Here is a 17895-nt window from a genome sequence, read left to right on the forward strand (position 1 = left end):
GCACAGCTCTGGCGCCCTCTAGGGTGAATGAAGTGAGAAGCCACACACAACACCCGAGAGCTCTCCCCTGGTCCTCCTGCTTCTCTGGAAATGGGTTCCCAGAATGGAGGGGAGGTGGGGGGCGAGAAATGAGACCCCAGGTGTCTGTGTGGACACTGGGGCCACACCGAGGGGCTTATCATCCCACTCCCCTCCCTGCTGAAGCCCCCACAGCCCCACCCGCCTTGCCCACCAGAAGCGGGGATGCTGATGCGGCAAGCTGGCGGGATTCTGGGTGGGCCGCACTGCAAGAAAGAAGGACGCAGAGGCAGGGTAGAAACAACTGTATATTCCCTGGTTACAAAGCGGGGCTGTGGCAGTCACCAGCGCGTCTGGTGGGTCAGCAGACCAGCAGGGCCTCGTCGTCACTGGCCTCCAATGTTGGGGAGCAAGGGGTTGGGGGACTCCTGCAGACACCCAGTGGCTCTGGTGGGTGGGGGCCTAGGGTGCTGCTGGCAGTGGGGGCTAGGGAGTGAGGGTCCTGGGCCGAGCAGGGCTCCCGAGGCGTGTCCACAGAAGCTGGGCTGTCCATCAGAGGGTCCCTGCAGGCCTTTCTGTCCTTGTCCACTGGCCTGTACTCTGGGTCCTGCAGGCTCAAGGGGGGCAGCACAGAAGGTCCCACCTCTGGTGCATGGACGGGGGCACTGGAGGACCCATCTTCAGCTGCCCCGGGGCTGCCTGTGTCCGTAAGGGGTGCTGGGGGGTCCAGGGTGGCCCCTGGTGCCGGCTGGAGGAGTCCGTCACCCAACACTGTCTGTGAGGTGCGCGCAGCTGTCAGCAGTGGGATCTGTCCTCGCGGTGCCCGAGGCCGGTGAAAGAGCCGGTTCCACAGGCGACCGAGCCGGCGGCGGGAGGGTCCTCTGCGGGAGGCATGCCTGCGCATCTGTCGTCGCATGGCTGTGCGAAGGTTCTGTAGCACGGAGGCCTGCAGGGCGGGTCGGCGGCTGAGGGGGCTGAGGTCAGCACGGCCCCCAAGGGACCCGAGACCCCAAGAGACCAATTTGTCCTCTCCATCTGGCCATGGCCCCATATCACCCTCCCCTGGCCTCACTTCCCGCCTCCACCTACCCCACTTCGTCTCAGCACTCCCTAAGGTCCAGCCGGGAGCTGGGGACTGTCGGGGCTCATGCCCTCCGGAGCTCACCTGGGATGCACTGTAGACAGGAAAGTCCTCCACGGGCGGAATGAGGCCCTGTGCAATGAGCTGCCCATAGGACGGGGGTGCCTCCCGCCGCACAAACTCAGCCTCCAGGCGTGTCATCTGCGTCTCAAAGGCCCTGCAAGCAATGGGCAGAAGGCAGCATAGCAGGGCTGGCCAGGACCCCGCACTCCCCACCTCCCATGGGGCACTGTGCAAGGGCTCACACAGGATGGGGGCCCTGCCACGCCCTCCAGACATCCTGAGACGCCTGGACCCTGGATGCACAAGAGAAGACCCACAGGGATGGCCCGAGCCCCAATTTACCCACAGCTGTAGGAACAGGGAGCCCAGAGCCTCTCGCCAAAGAAATGAAGAAGCCGAGGCTCGTGGCCTGTGACCCCGGGCACCGGGCAGCAGTGAGGCACCGCCCGCCCACCTGTACTCCTGCGTGCGCAGTGAGTAGAGCTTGAAGGCGCAGCCCAAGGCAATGACGAGCAGCAGGCCACAGACCAGGCTGCCGATGAGGGCGGCGGTGATGACCTTCCGGGGCACGGCCGCCAGGCAGCCGTGCTCATCGCTGCCATCCTGGCAGTCCTCCTGGCCATCGCAGCGCCACGTCTCAAAGATGCACAGGTTGGTGCCACAGTGGAAGGTGCCAGGCTGGCAGGAGAAACAGTTCTTCTCGTCAGCGCCATCAGGGCAGCTCTTCTGGTTGTTGCAGCGGTCAGCAGGTGTGTAGCACAGGCCGCTGCCACCCTCGCAGGGGTACTGGTCTGGAGGGCAGGCGGGGCAGCCCTGTTCATCTCGGCCGCTGGCACAGTGCCACCAGCCATCGCAGCGCTGAGGCTCCGAGAAGCAGCCCTGTTCGCCTGTGTCACCCATGTCGCCCTCGACGCTGCTCCCACACGGCTGCTCCCACGGGAGGCAGTAGCCCTTCACCTGGTAGGTGGCGTTGAAGCCGTGGCCAGCGCTGCGGGCGCGGGCATGGTAAGCCACAGTGAGGCGGCCCTGGGCGGCCTCAAGGCTCACGGGCCGGTGGTTGCTGCGGTAGGACAGCGTCTGCAGCAGGCGGTCCCCACGCTCGCCCAGGCCCTCGTACACCTGCACGTAGTCGTCATAACCCAGCCGCAGCTCCAGCTGCAGCAGCACACGCCGCGTGTCTTGCGTGTCCACCAGCCATGTGCAGTGAAGGTCCGAGGGCCCTCGGGCTGCACCAAACAGGTCTGGGGAAGCAAAGGAGCCATAGAAGCTGCCCAGCCGCCGGCCACACGCCAGGTCAGGGCAGCCAGCCTCATCGGAGCCATCGCCGCAGTCCTGCGTGCCGTCACAGCGCCGCTCGGCAGGCAGGCAGCGCGTGGAGCGTGCCCCGCTGCAGGGGAAGGTGCCCCCGGGGCACAGGCTTCCAGGTGGCTCGGAGGCAGGTGCTGAGCAGTTGCCCTCATCAGAGCCATCGCCACACTCATCCACGGTGTTGCATTGCCACGGGCCCGGCAGGCACTTGCCATTATCACAGCGGAACTCGTCTGCCTGGCAGGATGCCTGGCCTAGTTTCCCTGCGGAATGAAGAACGCAGGGGACGGCAGTCAGGGGAGAGCAGGGCCTCCTCCAGCATGGGGCCTGAGGGCCAGGAACGGGCAGGGTGGCTCTCCCATTCCAGCAGGGCCTCTGCAGGGCCCAGGAAGAGGAGGAGCCCCTGACCTCTCATGGCCACCTGAGGCATAAAGACCCCTCGGAATGCCAGGTCAACTAAGTCCCTGACCTGAGGGCACAGGGTGAGCTGGGGTGAAGGGGTGAGCCCCCACTCTAACCAATTCAGGAGTGGGATCAGTGGCCTTGAGGAACTCCAAGGCACCCTGAGGCAGCAACGTGACGCGTCCCCGTCCCACCACTGTGCTCGGCCTGATGGGGTTCCTGGAGGAGACCCGGCAGGGAGCGGGCAGGTGGAGGGTGCTGCTCTGGCCTAGGCGCCCCCATGGTGCACTGAGTGCTCTGTGCTGCCCTGCGATGCCCTGTTGCCAGTGTCACCTCGGATGTATGAGAGACGGAAGCCCTGGGCCTGGCCGGAGCTGGAGGCATCGGAGTGGAAGAAGATCCAGACATGGTCCCGGGCAGAGATGAAGGCAGGCGGGATGGCAGAGCCACAGAGCCGGAAGGCCTCCTGGCGGGGTGGGGCCGCTGGGCCCAGCATGAGCCAGTCCAGGGAGCACTGGTGGGACTCCTCCACATCAAAGTTGCGGAAGCTGCAAGGGTGGGTAGGCAGGCAGGGCCCATGTGGCCAAGGACCAGCAGAGAACAATCAGGCCTGAGCTTAGAACAAGGATGGCCAACCCGCCCTGCGCCTCCTCTCCTCCACTCCAGACACCCAGGGATCTGAGGGCAGATCCGAGAATAAAAAAACTCTGAATAGCATCCTTCCCATCAGCCCCCTGCCGCTCTGGGAAGGCCCTGTCAGCACACACATAGCATCCCCACCCCAAAGCCGAAGTGGAACCCCAGTCAGGAGCCCCATCTTGGGCAATTCCTTCCTCTGATATCCTCCCAAGTGGGGAGACCCAAGGCCCCAGATCCCACCCACACTGGGTCTGCTGGGATAGACCCTGCACAAACTCACAGGCCTGTGCACTGTGGGGGAGGGGCATGCCCCAGGGCTGGGCTAGGCTGGGGCTAGGTGACAGCTTGTCCCCTGGGAAGAACTATCTCAGCCCTGGACCTCTGGCCCAGGATGTGGGACGAGCAGATCACAGGGCCCGCTGTCTTTGGAGGAGGGTGAAGTCTTTGAAGAAAGTGTGCCTGAGAGCCACAGCCCTGTGACCACGGGAAAGCAGGCACAGACACTAGGACACCCTGATCGTGCCAGCACATCCCATGCTTTGGCTATGGAGTAACGGGGCCTTCTGGGCATGGGCGTTTAGGAGAGCGACTCCCCAGCCAAATATCCCCATGGCCACCCAGGCCGGGAGTTCCAGCCTCAGTTCCAGCATCTGGTCGCCTCACCCCCATTTCCCTCTGCATGTCCTGCAGCTGGAGCGCCTGGGCTCCTGCTGAGACTGCCCTGAGGACCCTGGGGAAAACCTGCTCCCGGGTCCGTGCCAGCCTAGCCACAAGCCACTCCTGCGGGACAGAGAAGACACCTCTGCCACCTCAGAGAGAGCGAGACCATGCCTACCGGCCCCCAGGGCTCCCCTTCCTGGCAGGCCCGAGGTGATTCACAGCCCCCACAGCCCCCCAGAGAGGCTCGGGGCAAGACGAGGCCCAGCTCCCTTGTAGCCGGCCACAGAGGCCCACAGGGACCTGGGAGCTGGGCACACTCACCTGCTCACAGCACTCATATGCTTACAGCTCACACATGTTCACACCCGACTCTCACACATACACTTGCACACTCACCTGCCCACACTTGTCCTCAAACTTGCTCAGACATGTGCTCATGTACATACATGTGTTCACACACTCACACATGTCCTTTATACCTGCTCTGATTGAGCTCATACACACGTGCTCACACACACACTCACATGTGCCCTCCACACCTGCTCACACATGTGCTCGAACATACACACTCACACATGCTCACATACATCCTCGCACGTGCACTCCATGCCTGCCCACATATGCACTCAGTCACGTGCACCATCACATTCATGCACTCTCCCCCCCCCCTCTCTCTCTCACACACACACACACACACACACACACACACCCTTAGCACTGGCAGACCCATATAGATTCCCTTGGACACCCCCCGGGGACTCCCATACCTGATGGTGATCATGTCACCACGGTCACCCTGGATGTACCAGCTGCAGTTGGTGCCCGGCGGGTAGTTGAGGGGCCAGGCCGGGCTATAGATGACGCCACGCCGTTCTGTGTGCTGCTCCAGTTTCCCGCTGCAGGCAGCTGTCAGGACCGGAGGCAAAGAGCTGGCCTCACCTTTGGGCAGGAAGTGGGGCTCATAGCATGAGCACGGGCCTTTCCAAGGTGTGATAAAGGTCAGCTAAGGGTGGGCATAGCCAAGGGCAAGGCCAGTCCTCGAGACTTCACGGAAGTGGTGCATATGGAGGGGCAAGGAGCACCCACATGGACTGAGGGCAGCCGGAGCCCCCAACCCGCTCTGTGCACCAGAGCCCAGGTCTTACCTCCCACCCCGGCAGGGCTGGAAGCGTGCCCGCCGACAACTCCCCTTGGCACCTCTGAGGCGCAGCCTCTTGGCCTTGGCACCTCAGTTCAGTGAAGGATTCTGCACCCCTAGGCCAGCCTGCCCTCCCTGGGACTTGACAAATACAGTCCTCAGTCTGAGAGGAAAGAAGCTCTGTTCACCCAACACAGATGTGAGTACCTACTATGTGCCAAACACAGTGCTAGGCGTGCTGAATGAGACAGGCAAACACCCTGCTCTGTGGAACTCACAGACTGCGGGGGCGGAGGGGATCAGGCTGACTGTAGGCAGACCCCCTGCGTGGAACGAAAATAACAAAACAGGCCTGAAGGGAGGGGCAGATATCCAGTTGGGGCTGGAAACACAGGCTGGGTCTGATTACACAGAATCTGGGTTTTATCCTGAGCCTAAGTGGGAAGCCACTGGAGGTAGATCTCGTAACCAGATGAGGAAACTGAGGCTCAGAGAGAGTAAGTGGCCAGCCCGTGGCCACACAGCCAGTAAGTGGCAGTCAGAGTCCACCCTGCTCCTCCGGTGGGCTCCGTTCTCACTGCCGTGCCTGCGCCAACGCATTTATGAAGTGTCACCAGGCGCTGTGCTAGGGACCAGTGCAGAGGTCACACCTGCCAGCGGGAGTCAGGGGTCACCATGCCCCTCCCCCACCCGCCACACAGCTCTCCTCACCACAGGCTCACTCTACCCTCTTCATTACACATGCCCTCCACTTCCCAGCCTTCCCAGGACCAGGCAAGGCCCCTGCACTCGGCTGCCCCCACCCCTCACTGCCCCTCCAGCCCTTCACCACACTGCTTCGTCGAATCCTCCCAAAAGCCTGTGGCAAAGGCGGGCTCTTATACAGACAGGAAACCTGAGGCTCAGGAAGACTCGTGACGACCCGAGTCCAGTGCCATCACCTCCCCACTCTCCCATGGCCTGGCACCTTCCTCTGTCGCCCTGGAAGCAGGGGTCTCTGCTGGCTCTCGACACAGCTGCACACTGGAGGGTGAGAGCCCTCCAGCCATCTCTCATGCTCTTAGGACAAGGACAAAATTCACCGCCGTGGCACCAGCCCACCTCTTCTGCCTCATCTCCCCCTATAGCCCATCTTTCCACTCTCACCTCCTGTGGTACCTCCCATGGAGGGAAACTCTGTCCTGTGGCCCCTGGCAGGATGCTCTCCCCAGCCGTTAGCCCATCCACTCCTATGGGCTGCAGCCCAGTGGCCCCTTCCCCAGGGGACCCTCCAATGGGGCTCTAGTCCCCTCCCCCTTCTCTCCTCCACAGCACCTGCCATAGAGCAATTTCCCTTTGAGCTGCACTGGCTCTGGCTCAACACTGTGTCCCCAGGGTCCCACACAGGGCCTGACACACAGTAGGTGCTCAAGAAATATGGCTCAACAAGAACTGGTCAGCCCAAGCACCTGCTTAGCATTTAGAGGCATGAAACCCCCTCCAGTGGGGCCTGCCATGACCCAACACTGTGACGACCAGCGAGTCAAAACCCCCATTCCACAGCTCACAAGAAATTCAAAGGACTAGAAGAGAAACACCACCCCTTGACCCTAAAGCAAGGCTGACCTCGCTCAGTTCACCCTCAGAGCCTCAGCAGTGCCAGGCCAGAGAGGCACTAGCCCAGACTCTCCCCTTGGCACTCACCCTAGAAGACTAGCCCTCCCGACCTTCAGATTTCTCACCCATGAAATGGGAGCGATGCACGCTGGTCACAGGCCAGGAGAGGAAGGACTAAACGAACACAATGGCCTGGCCGTTCCCTCTGACAGGTGAGGCCACCAGCTCTGTGGACCTCACAGGGACCCTTGCTGTTGGCCTGGAGATACCCTGGGAGGTGAGGGGCTATGCAAAGCAGAAGAGACCTTCTCCTCTGGAAGGTGCTGGGTGGGAGGGTCACAGGCAGGGAGGGTCACAGGCAGGGAGGGTCACAGGCAGGGAGGGTCACAGGCAGGGAGGGCCTAGGCTGCTAGAGCGCATCTCCCCCCACGTGGAGGCTCTGAAGCGTGTTAAACTGAAGCACCTGGCCTCTGAGGCAGGGGGCCCAGGTCAGGCAGGCTGGGAACCACTGTATCCTCAGCCCCGGGACAGGATCTGGGCAGAGCAGGGCCCAGTCAATACCTGCGAGGGCCCGGAAGCCTTCCCCAGAGATGGAACACTCCCAGGGCCAGGTTTCTCACCCACCCTGGCGGGAAAGCCATGGCCGCATGCCGTCTCTCTGGCCAGAATACTTCTCCCTCCAGGACTTACGTCTGGAGGGAGAAGGATTCTCTTCCAGGGGTCAGGAGGCCTGTCTCAGACCACCAGCCACGTCGGGAGCAGATGACTGGACAGCTGCCAGCCCAGCTCTGCCTCTTAACAGAGCCTCCGACAACACATCCCCCAAAACAGCCTCGCTCCTGAGGGCCCCCCCAGAGCTGCCCCAGAAATTCTCACATCCAGGGCAGCAACGTCACTCGGTTACTGTTTGCTCTTCTCCAAAGGGGGCCACAGGGAGCCCAGTTGTGTCGGCCCAGCCACGCAGAGTGAATGTGGAGCAGGCGGGAGGCTGGGTTCAGTGCAGGGAGCTGGGAGCTCTGGTCAGGGCCTCCTGACTGGACACCTCTTGGCGATGGGCTTGGAGGGGACCACCAGCTCAGACAACCAGCCCCAGCCCTCTCTGCGGTAGCAGGAAGCCCGCCCACCACAGGATCAGGCACAGGCAGGAGAAAGTGGCTAGTGAACCCAATCTTGGGGCCTCTGCTTGTCCCTCCGTAAAATGTGGTCAGGGGTGGACGTCTCTGAGGATGGTTGGGAAATCTGGGGAAAGTGGCGGGCAGACATTCATGGGATGGGGTGAGTGGGAGTGGCGGGTTGAGACAGGGTATGGGATATGGGCCAGCAGTAAGGGGAGCTGGGAGGACTGTGTGTTTGGGGAGATACTGGAGCAGAATAGAGGATGTGGGGGTGTTTGGGAGGCACTCAGAGAGATGTAGCAGAGCTTTAACTGGAGGGGACCTGTGTTCACTCGGGCAGAGAATTCCCTTGGCCCTGGTGGCAAAGTGGCCTGCTCAAGTGGGCAAGGGATGACGGGGCCTTTTCAGAGCAGCGAGCGCCTTTCCTTCATCACATTCTCTGGAGAGGCCCTGAGCCTGAGGAAGCACAACTGCAGACCCAGGTTTTAAAGGCCACCAACACCCAGACAACCTGCCTGCTGTCACCGCACCACAGGAAGCTGGGACCCCCACCCCAGAAGCTCAGAGGAGCTGCCAGGTGAGTGCAGAAGAGCCTGAAGACCTACCCAAGCCACCCCAGGTCATAGTGGCCACATGGCGGAGCCCAGAGTCCAAGGTGCAGCGGGGCATTAGTCCCGGGACTGAGATCCCCAGGACAGCCCAGCCAGGCCCTCAGGAGTGTCTGAGCCCAGTGAAGACTGGGAAGGGGCAAGGGGGACAGTCCTGATCCAGGATCCTCACAGTAGAAGTCACAGGGAAAATCCTGAAAATGCAATCATGGAGCCTTGGGTCAGAGGGGGAGAGGGCCGCAGGGAGCTAGACGCTGTCTCTTAGCAATGCTAGAGGGGTCAGGGCTGGACTCCAGAGGAGCTAGGACCCAGCCCACCACCTGTGACCACACAGACTGTTTGCAGCTCAGGACACCGGGGACACTGTACACAGGCACCATGGTGTGGACAGAGGCCCTGGAGTTGGACAGTGTGGACCCTGCTGGGACTGAGGTCTTGATAGCTAAGAACAACCCAACGTGTGGCGCTGGGGGGCTGTCTCTCCCTCCCTGGCTCTGGGGGTGAACCTCATGCCTGTAGCATCACTCTTCTACACTGGGGCACAGGCATGTGGCAGACATGTCAACCCACCACACCAGCAGCAGGGCTGGCCTGGGGCTCACATCCGTAAGACCTTCACGCCGTCCCGCTCCCTCACAGCCAGTCCGTCTTCTCCTGGAAATGGAGTGGGGGCCAGGACGCCAGGCAGGGCTGGGGCTGACTCCGTGCTGAGCAAGGCAGGGCCCTAGGCCAGCAGAGTCAGCAGAGGCGGCCAGGCTGCAGGGAGCCAGAGCTAGTGTGCAAGGAGGATCGGGAGGAGACTGACAGGCCGTGTCTGAGAGACGGGCCCATGAGAGTGCTCTGTGGACTCTGGGCCTCCCATCCCAGTGACCTTGGCTAGCAGAGCCACCTCTCTCTGAACCAACCTCAGTGGGTTTCTGCTCAAGTTGAGCCCTGAGCAGAACTAGAAGTCCCGTATCTCCTGCCCCTCCATGCAGCACGGCAGACAGCAAACGAATCAGCAGGCACCCAGGTTGGGGACCACACATTCTCCCAGCTTCCTGAGGCCCTTCTTAGCTGTCTCCTGGTGGCACCCAGGGCCATGAGAGTCTAGACTTACCCATTTGCCAAACCCTGGCAACCCCCTCAGCAAAGAGCAAATGCCCTCATGGCCTCGTCCACCCCTCCCACTCCTGACGGTCTTGGCTGCACTAGGCACTAGGCACAAGCACAAAGATGGCCGGTGGATGGACAGACAGGGGCAGGGGCAGAGCTCCACCTGTGTCTTTTCGGATTCTGTATGTCTGTTTGGCATCCATTAATTGCAGGGCCAAGCTATCGGTCAGCATGTTTACCTCTCTTCTGCATGACAGCTTGTCTGAAGCCTGCCTTTCCCCAGGCCAGCTGATCCCAGGCTGAGCCCCCCACCCACCTTCTTATCTGATTCGCACACCAAGCCAATATTTCCCCCGTCTTAGACCATCCTAGCCAATTCTCAACTGTTCCCTTGCCCTGCCTTGACGTTCCCACAGAAACTCCAGTGGATGCTCTGGCCTTGGCCTCCCCTGCATCAAACCTGATCAAACCTGTGGCCCTGCATGGTGTGGTCAGTATCCCTTTCTCTCGAGACACATACGTAACAACTTCCGCCAATGGCATTGACCTCGCCGTGTCATCACTCAGTCACACCTTTATAAATTAAATCCCAGGTATAATTTAAAAACAGGCAGCAGCTCATGGCAGCTCATGGCCCTTGGGGAACCCCACAGCCTACAGGAAGTACAACCTGTCAATTATACCGGGGGGCCGTGACAGTTTGCTCATTGGTATTAAGCCACCATGTGTCAACACCATGCTGAGTACCTTGCCTCATTCCCTCATTCAACCCCAATAACAGGCTTTTAAGTAAGTCTTCTTATTGCGCCCATTTTATAGACGTGGAGACTGACATTCAGGGAAGTTTAAGCTTGCCTAAAGTCCAACGGCCTCTTTGGGATGCAGGAAAGATACACAAGGACTGACCTCAGAGGCAGAACCCGGACCTTAAGGCCTGTCCTCAGAGGTTACTAAACCAGAAGGCAGGGAAGAGGGGAGGACGGAGGGGAGGGTCTTACTCACCCAGAGCAGGAACTGCGCTGCTGAGCCGGCCAGTGAGAACGATGTTCACTGCGAAAAACAGAAAGAGGGTCCAGGGGAGGGTGGCTCTTGGGGCCTAGGCATCTGCCGTTCAGGGGCACAAGACCACATAGCCCGAACTCCAGGCTGGTTCTCTTCCCCTCACAGAGCAAAAGCCCAGAGCACTGCTCCAGAGACTGCTGCTCCCAGCCTGGGCCTGAAGGGACCCCAGAGGGTCTCAGAACCCACCTGCACCCCCACAGCAGAAGAGAGCCGTGCGCAAGCCTGGCTGCACCAGACCGCTCCGGCCACCCCCCACACCTGGGAATTCTAACTCACTTGGGAGGGGGGATGTTCCTGTCTCCCGTTGGGCTTGAGAAGCTCAGGCCTGGATCACCCATCAGAGAGAGGCCCTGCCTGTTCAAGGGGTTCCTGCCACCTTGCCAGCCACCTCAGCCACTGCCAGCCAGGAGGTAGGAAAGTCGTTCTGATCACCCCACTTTACCGGGGTGCATGCCTAGCAGAGGGCAGGGGGTCTTTACTGTGCCACACTAACCTTGAGAAGGGAGGCAAGGAACTCTCCTGCCACCCACCCCTCAAATACCCCCCTCCTGGGGTTTGTCCTCTGCTTTCACGTACGGCTTTCCTGCAGGGGAACCAGGAGGATGATATGGGCAAACCCAACTTCGCAGAGGTTCGGGGCGCCCCCGCCACCCAACATCAAGTGAGCCAAGGAAGGCAGAGGGTGTCTCTGGAGGGGTTCACCCCAGCTGGTGAGGAAGCAGGGACAACTGCCCCCTCTCAGGACACCCAGGCTCTGGGCCACATCTGGGCAGGGAGGGCCTTGGAAGCCAAAGGGCCTGTACACAGCCTGTCCTACTAGCGGGGAAGTCCACTCAGAGTCCAGAGCACAGACCACCAATAGGTTGGGGAGGGACCACTTCGAAGCTCACACAAGAGGCAGGTGTCTTCCCTCACCCCTTGCCTCGCCCTCCCCCCCCCCCCCCCCCACCCCCCCCCACCACACACACACACACAGCACCCTGATCCTTGCAGGACAGGGGATCATGCAGCTTCAAACCTTCAGGTTTCTTTCTTTTACTTTGTCATTTCAGGGGCTTCAGCAAACCTATAGGGTTACAGTGCCTTCCTCAATGACACCACAGGGTGTCCAGTAATGACCCCAGGCTCAGATAATGGCCTCCCTCCTTTATCCTGGTAAATAAAGGAGCCATGTGCATTGAGGACCTAACTCTTCCCTTCTCCCCCCGACCTAGGGCCCTGGAAAGGTGGGCAGAAAAACTCCTGGGTAGGGTAGGAGCCCTCCTGGCAGGTGCCTGGCCTGGACAGGACCCTCGGCCCTCCCCAGACGCCACTGAACTGAAGGGGCCAGCCCCTGGTCCCAAGAAAACACAAAAGGGAGACTGGAGCGTTCTCGAAGCGGCCTCCCGCCTGGCATCCTGAGTCCAGGCTCCGGTCAGCACCCGCCTCCATCCTGACTATGGGCAGAAAAAGGAGACTTCTTTGGGGGGTTGCAGGGGGGGGGGGGGGCAGCCGGCCTCGCCTTTGTCCGCAGCTCCGGAGGCCCCGGGCGCCCGCCCCACCAGCACGCACAGCCTCCCTGCGCATCACCCGCTCGGAGCCCCTGTGCCCTGCCGCGCGGGGCAGGAGCCGCGGCCGGGGTCGCACACCAGGCCCGCGCCCCGGCAGGCCCCGAGCTCCGGAAGCCCGGCCGCAGGGAGAGGGCGGGGCGGAGGGTCCCGTCCCGGCGCGGCGGGGTCTGCGAGGCTGGGGCCCGGACGCCGCGGCCTGCGCGGCCCACTCACCCAAGCAGACGACCGCCAGCTGCGCCCGGGCGCCCGGCGCCCCCTCCGGCCCCGCGACCGCCCGCAGCTCCATGCCCGCCCCGGCCGCCGGCAGGCCCGCCTCCTGCCCCCCGGGTCCCGCTAGGGCTCCGGCTCGGGCTCGGGCTCCGACTCCCGCAGCGGCTGCGGGCCCGGCGCGGGTGGCGGCGTCTTGGCGAGGCGGCGGTGCAGGCCGGCGGCGCGCGGGGCCACATCGGCCGCGGCGTCACGGGCCCCGCGGGGGCTCAGCGGCGGCCACCAGGGAGGACCCCCGCCCGCCGCTGCCCCCGCGCCCCGGGCGCCCAGCCGCGGCCGGCCTGTGCCCGGGAGCCGCCGGCGCGCCCATGCCCCGCGCCGTGCCGCGCAGCCCGCCCGGCCGGTGCCACCGGTGGTGGGTCCGTAGGTCTGGTCCTCCCGCCCGGCCCCTCGCCCGCCCGGAGCTTCGAGGCCGCGCCGCGCCAGCCACGTGACGCTCCCGCCGAGCCGCAGTGGCGCTGGCGGGGCGGGAGGCGGCGGCGGGGCGGGCCGGGGGCGCGCGCCCTGCTCGGGTGCTGGACAGCTCCGCGCCCGCCGCTCTGCCGGGTCCGGGACCCTGGAGAGCCCGGCCCGTGGGCCTTTCCCCCAGGGCTGAGTCAGCGATGGCCTGGCCTCCCGCTGGTGGAGCCCGGCGCCCGGCCCGCGAGTGCTGGGCAGCGCGGGGGAGGAGGGTTGGCAGAAGGTGGCAGCTAGAGAAAGGAGCTCCACAGGGCTGCTTGGGAGACCTGAGGGCAGGACAGCATGTGGTGGCTCAGGGTCCTGCCCCTCCGACCTGACCCCCTCGTTTGCCACAGCCCAAGGGGCCATGTCACATCCCTGAGATGAATTCCTCTGTGCACAGCAAGGCCTGTGAGGGGATATTGGCGGCCACTCTAAGAGGCTTTTGGAAACGCACCCCTCCCAGGGGGCCCCTGAGCCCATCCGGTCATCCGTGCGGCACTGGGAAATGGAGAGGAGGCCTGCATCTCAGAATAGGGCCATCCTCTGAGAAAGCAGTGAACAGAGGGGCTGGGCTCAGAAGAAGCAGAAACCTGGAGAGACAGAAAGAAGGGTTGAGGAGGCCATTTAGGGTCAAGCAGGTCAGCCCTCCTTCCTTGAGAATGATGTGAGACCAGACGTCCCCAAAGGTTCCTGGCATGGAGGCTGGTATGGCCTGCCCACCCCCCAGCTGGGGCTCAGGACCCTCTCACACACACACACACACACACACACACACACCCCACCTTTGATCAGAGCCTGTTAAGAGAGAACGTTGAGAGGAACTGGTGTTATGTTAGTAAAAGTTGTAAACACAGCACCTTTTAGTTTTTCTGGTTTTTCTTGTTCACGGCTTTGTCCCCACTTCAATGTACATAATGCGTTACACACTAGTAAGGAGTCCAGGTTTAAGACCAATGCCATGAGGAGTCCTACTAAGAGCCTGAGGCAAAAAGAAAAATAGGAGCCCCTGTATATACCCATCAAAACATCCTCCCATATTTTGGACCAAATGGGGAAGTTCTACAATCATAAAACATGACTATATTAAAGCTCTAAATTGCCTAAATCTGGTAACACTTCATTGTCAACCCTCATAAAGCCACACGGCAGGGGACCAGCAACCTACCTGGAACCACTGCACAACAGTGTGGGGTCATAAAACAAACAACAACCTAGCTGTATTTAAATGTTTAGTCATTTGTTCATCACAGACTTTTCCCGTTTATTTTTATTTTTAAAACATAATTCATTTTGCCACTGACTGCTTCTGTGGGTCTGTGGGTCTGTGGGTCCTCCTGCCAGGCTGGGGGTGTCGGGGGCACAAACTTAAACCCTGCCCATATTGAGACTGATTGACATCCCATTTCTGGTTTAGTCCCTCCGTGGTCTAGTGTCCTCTCGAGGCTGCCGCCCTAGGCAAGAGAGGGGGGCGGTTTGCTGGGAGTCCCCGGGGTACCCCTGGCCCAGTCCTCTCCCCCAAACCATCTCACCACATCTGGAATCGTTTCTAGCAGCCCCGTCTTTGCGGCAGGACTCCACAGCATGGCTTGCAGGCACCTGCTCCCCTCCGCCTCTGCAACCTTTTCACAAACATCCTGCATTGGCATGAGCTGTATCCAGGAGGTTTCTATCCCACACAACCCATAATCTCCCAAGTAGTAGATAATTCGGTACTGAAAGAGGGTGGTGCAAGTAATAGGCCCTGAGAACGTGTAAACGGGTTGGGACAGATGAGGGAGCAGCAGGGCAGAAGGGCCCAGCAGGGATCAGGGTCCTGCAAATGGGAAGCTGGCCTTCCTAGGTAGGAAGAAGCAAAGATGCTGTCACTCATGTGTGTCCCATGAGATGCGGACTGTGGGCCATTGAGGCCTTCTGCAATCTCTTCCAAGAGTGAGAGGAAGAGGACAAGCAGAAGGGAGAGGGAAGGAGCACCGAGGTGTCCCACATAAATCCCTGTCCAGAACAATGGACACTGCCATTGCCCAATCAGTGGCTGCATGCACTGAGGCTGCCACAGGACACAGAGTAAGCCATGCCTCTGGAGAGTCCTCTCACCCCTCTCTGCCATTCGCCTACCTGCAGATGCAAACTTAAGCCCTCTCCTATCCAATTGGTTGTTGGATACTATATAGAGGATGCTGAGTTGAATGGTGATTATCTTTCTTGATTTCAAATAGAGTATACAGTATTTGAGGGTCAAAGGCCAAAAGTGGCTTTGGCAAGTAAAACTAAAACAAGGTCCTACAACCCCCTGGTCCAGGTTTAGTGCAAATGCCTCCAAGGAAGGCAAACCCTTCATTGTCCCACCTGAACTCTAGACTGGACACCTCCCCGTCTGCACGTTCCCTGTTGCACCCAGCTCAGCTCGTGGCCACATCACTTACCGAAGAAATAACTTCTATTCCAATCTTCCCACACCATCCATCACTGATGCCGAGAGTCCCCACATGTATCTCCAGTCTGTCCACTTCTCTCCATCGCCACGGCCACCTCCCTGGTCCCAGCCACCATCTCCTCTCTCTTGGACCTCTGCAGAAGCCTCCTAAGTGATCCCCTGCCTCCCAATCAACAACTCATATTGTTATCAAGCCAAGTGAATCATGTCCCCCTGCAGAAAATGCCACAGAACAGACTTCAGAGTTTTTAACCTGAGCCTCAAGATCCTATGGGATTAGCCCTGCCTACCAAGACCCCCTCTCCAGCCAACTCCTTCTGTTCTCAGAACGTTTCCACTCTTCCCAGAACTCATTTTGGCTCTTCCTCTGTTCTGCCAGGATACCAGTCAAGAAGCAGAGCCAGAGTGCATTTGGAGGACTGTGAGCAGCCCTCAGAGCAGCCTCCCCAGGGCCCAGGCCCCCTGGAGAGAAACATTCCAAACACCCAAGGCCAGCTACTCAGCGAGCCAGCGGCGAGAGGAGAGCTCTGTCTGCACTGCGAGCTGGTGTCTCCTTGGGCAGAGCCCCTCCCTGGTGCGTTATTAGGTTTCTTTGGGGGCCCCTGCCGACGAGCCTCCCAAGACAGTGTCTTCTCAAAGGCTATTTTTCTCTCACAGACGTTTAAAATCCTGCTTCTCAAATGATGTTTTAAAATCTCAGCCACTTAAGGAGAAACAAACATGAGAGCCTGTGACTATGGGATTGCTGAACGGCATCTAATATTGTACAACTTTTAAATAAGATGGTGGGAGGACAGGAAAGGGGGTAAGGAGAGAAACACCGCTTTAGGAAAAGGGAATTAAGGTTTATTTGAATTAAAAAAAATACTAAAAATATACAAACCACCGGGAGATGCCATTTTATATCCATTAAGATGACGATTAGAAAGAAAGAGAGAAGAAAAATAGCAAGTGTTAGCAAGAACGTGGAAACGTTAGAATCCTTGCACATTGCTGATGGGAATATAAAATAGTGCAGTTACTATGGAAAATAGTTTGGCAGTTTCTTCAAAGGTTAAACATAGAGCTACCATATGACTCAACAATTCCACTTTGGGGCATGGGGCCAAAGAATTGAAAGCAGGAGCTTCAGGAAATACGTGCCCAGTCATGTTCACAAGATGATTCACAGTAACCAAAAGGTGGAAACAACCCGAGTACAGTGACGGGTAAATGGATAAACAAAGAGGAGTATACCCACACAATGGAATATTATTCAGTCTTTAAAAGGAAGGACATTCTGACACATGCCATAACATGGATGAACCTTGAGGACATTATGCTAAGTGACATACGCCAGTCACAAAATGACAAATACTGTATGATTCCGCTTACATGCGGTACCTAGAGTTCAAATTCATAAAGACGGAAATTAAAAGGGTGGTGACCAGGGGCTGGAGGGAGGGGGCAATTGGGGAGTTAGTGTTTAATGGGGACAAAGTTGTAGTTTTTGTGGGGAGGGGGAGTTCTGGAGACAGATGGTGGTGATGGTTGCACAACAATGTAAATGTGCTTAATGCCACTGAACCACACACTTAAAAATGGTTAAAATGGTAAATGTTGTGTTATGTATATTTTACCACAATAGAAATGCAGTGGAAATAAACCGGTAAAAGTCAGGGTTGTGACAACATTTCTACCTGTGAGAGATGAGGCAGCCAGGCTGCATGGCTGCTTTGGGTTTAGTGCGGCTCTTAGGTCCCTGCCTTCCTGGAGCCCCGTTCTTTGGGGGAAGGGGGGACAAGGCTTGATGCCCAGCGCTTGCTCCACCACGTAAGGGGCCCAGGCACCACCCCCTCCACCTTCCACCCCCTCCCACCACCACTCACTGATCCAGCCCTGGGACATCTGCAGGCACATCTACGGTGATGGGCCCGGTGTGGCCACACACATCCAGCCATAGATGTTCTCCAAGCTATTGCTGGCTCTCACAACTTTAATAGACCAGCAGCAGTAAAATCACTTCACCTCCAGTATCGAGCGGTAATTTTAAAATTGTAGGCCTGGAACAGCGATGGTACGTGTGTCGTAGAAGCGCCATTCAGAAAAGGAAAAAGGCTTTTATGGCAATAAAAAATGTTAGCACCAGTTCACCCCTTGGTTTACATAACCCTCTCAACAGTAATTCTGGATGCTGAGTACAGTTCCAGTCTTCAATCAGACAGCTCCCCTCGGCCTTGCCGAAGCAAGCGCTCCGAAGTGCCCTGAAACAATAATCATTTGTGTATTGATTTTGGGGGGAAATCAATCCAATTCAGTCCACCTCACTAAATTATTAATGGAGCAAAGCACATCAGAAGCCCGAGGTGGGTCAACAGATGAGGTTTGTTTCTTAACCCTGTTGCTGCCACAGGAATAAAAATTACAGGTTGAGATGAG

General features: G+C 59.2%; 1 protein-coding gene across 1 annotated transcript; it reads right to left on the reverse strand.

The window, feature by feature from the left end:
• Positions 1–339: 339 nt before the first annotated feature.
• LRP3 (LDL receptor related protein 3) lies at positions 340–12621 on the reverse strand. The gene is made up of 8 exons (XM_054711105.1): positions 12549–12621; positions 11362–11368; positions 10726–10811; positions 4939–5077; positions 3206–3420; positions 1617–2724; positions 1184–1316; positions 340–964 (listed from the first exon to the last, which is right to left on the reverse strand). Exons 1-8 carry the CDS (start codon positions 12619–12621, stop codon positions 380–382), a joined length of 2346 nt encoding a protein of 781 aa, XP_054567080.1. The 3' UTR covers positions 340–379.
• Between the last annotated feature and the right edge of the window lie 5274 nt (positions 12622–17895).

The sequence above is a fragment of the Eptesicus fuscus genome, chromosome 21, assembly GCF_027574615.1.
Source record: "Eptesicus fuscus isolate TK198812 chromosome 21, DD_ASM_mEF_20220401, whole genome shotgun sequence".
Lineage (NCBI taxonomy): Eukaryota > Metazoa > Chordata > Mammalia > Chiroptera > Vespertilionidae > Eptesicus > Eptesicus fuscus.

Bases quoted from the DNA above. Each gene is read 5' to 3' on its own strand.
- LRP3 (XM_054711105.1), bottom strand. From the start codon at position 12,621: ATGGAGCTGCGGGCGGTCGCGGGGCCGGAGGGGGCGCCGGGCGCCCGG. The intron at 5,078-10,725 runs GTGAGTAAGACC...CGGTCCTGACAG, and splicing joins CAGCGCAGTTCCTGCTCTGG to CTGCCTGCAGCGGGAAACTG. The intron at 965-1,183 runs GTGAGCTCCGGA...CCCGCCCTGCAG, and splicing joins CTGTCTACAGTGCATCCCAG to GCCTCCGTGCTACAGAACCT.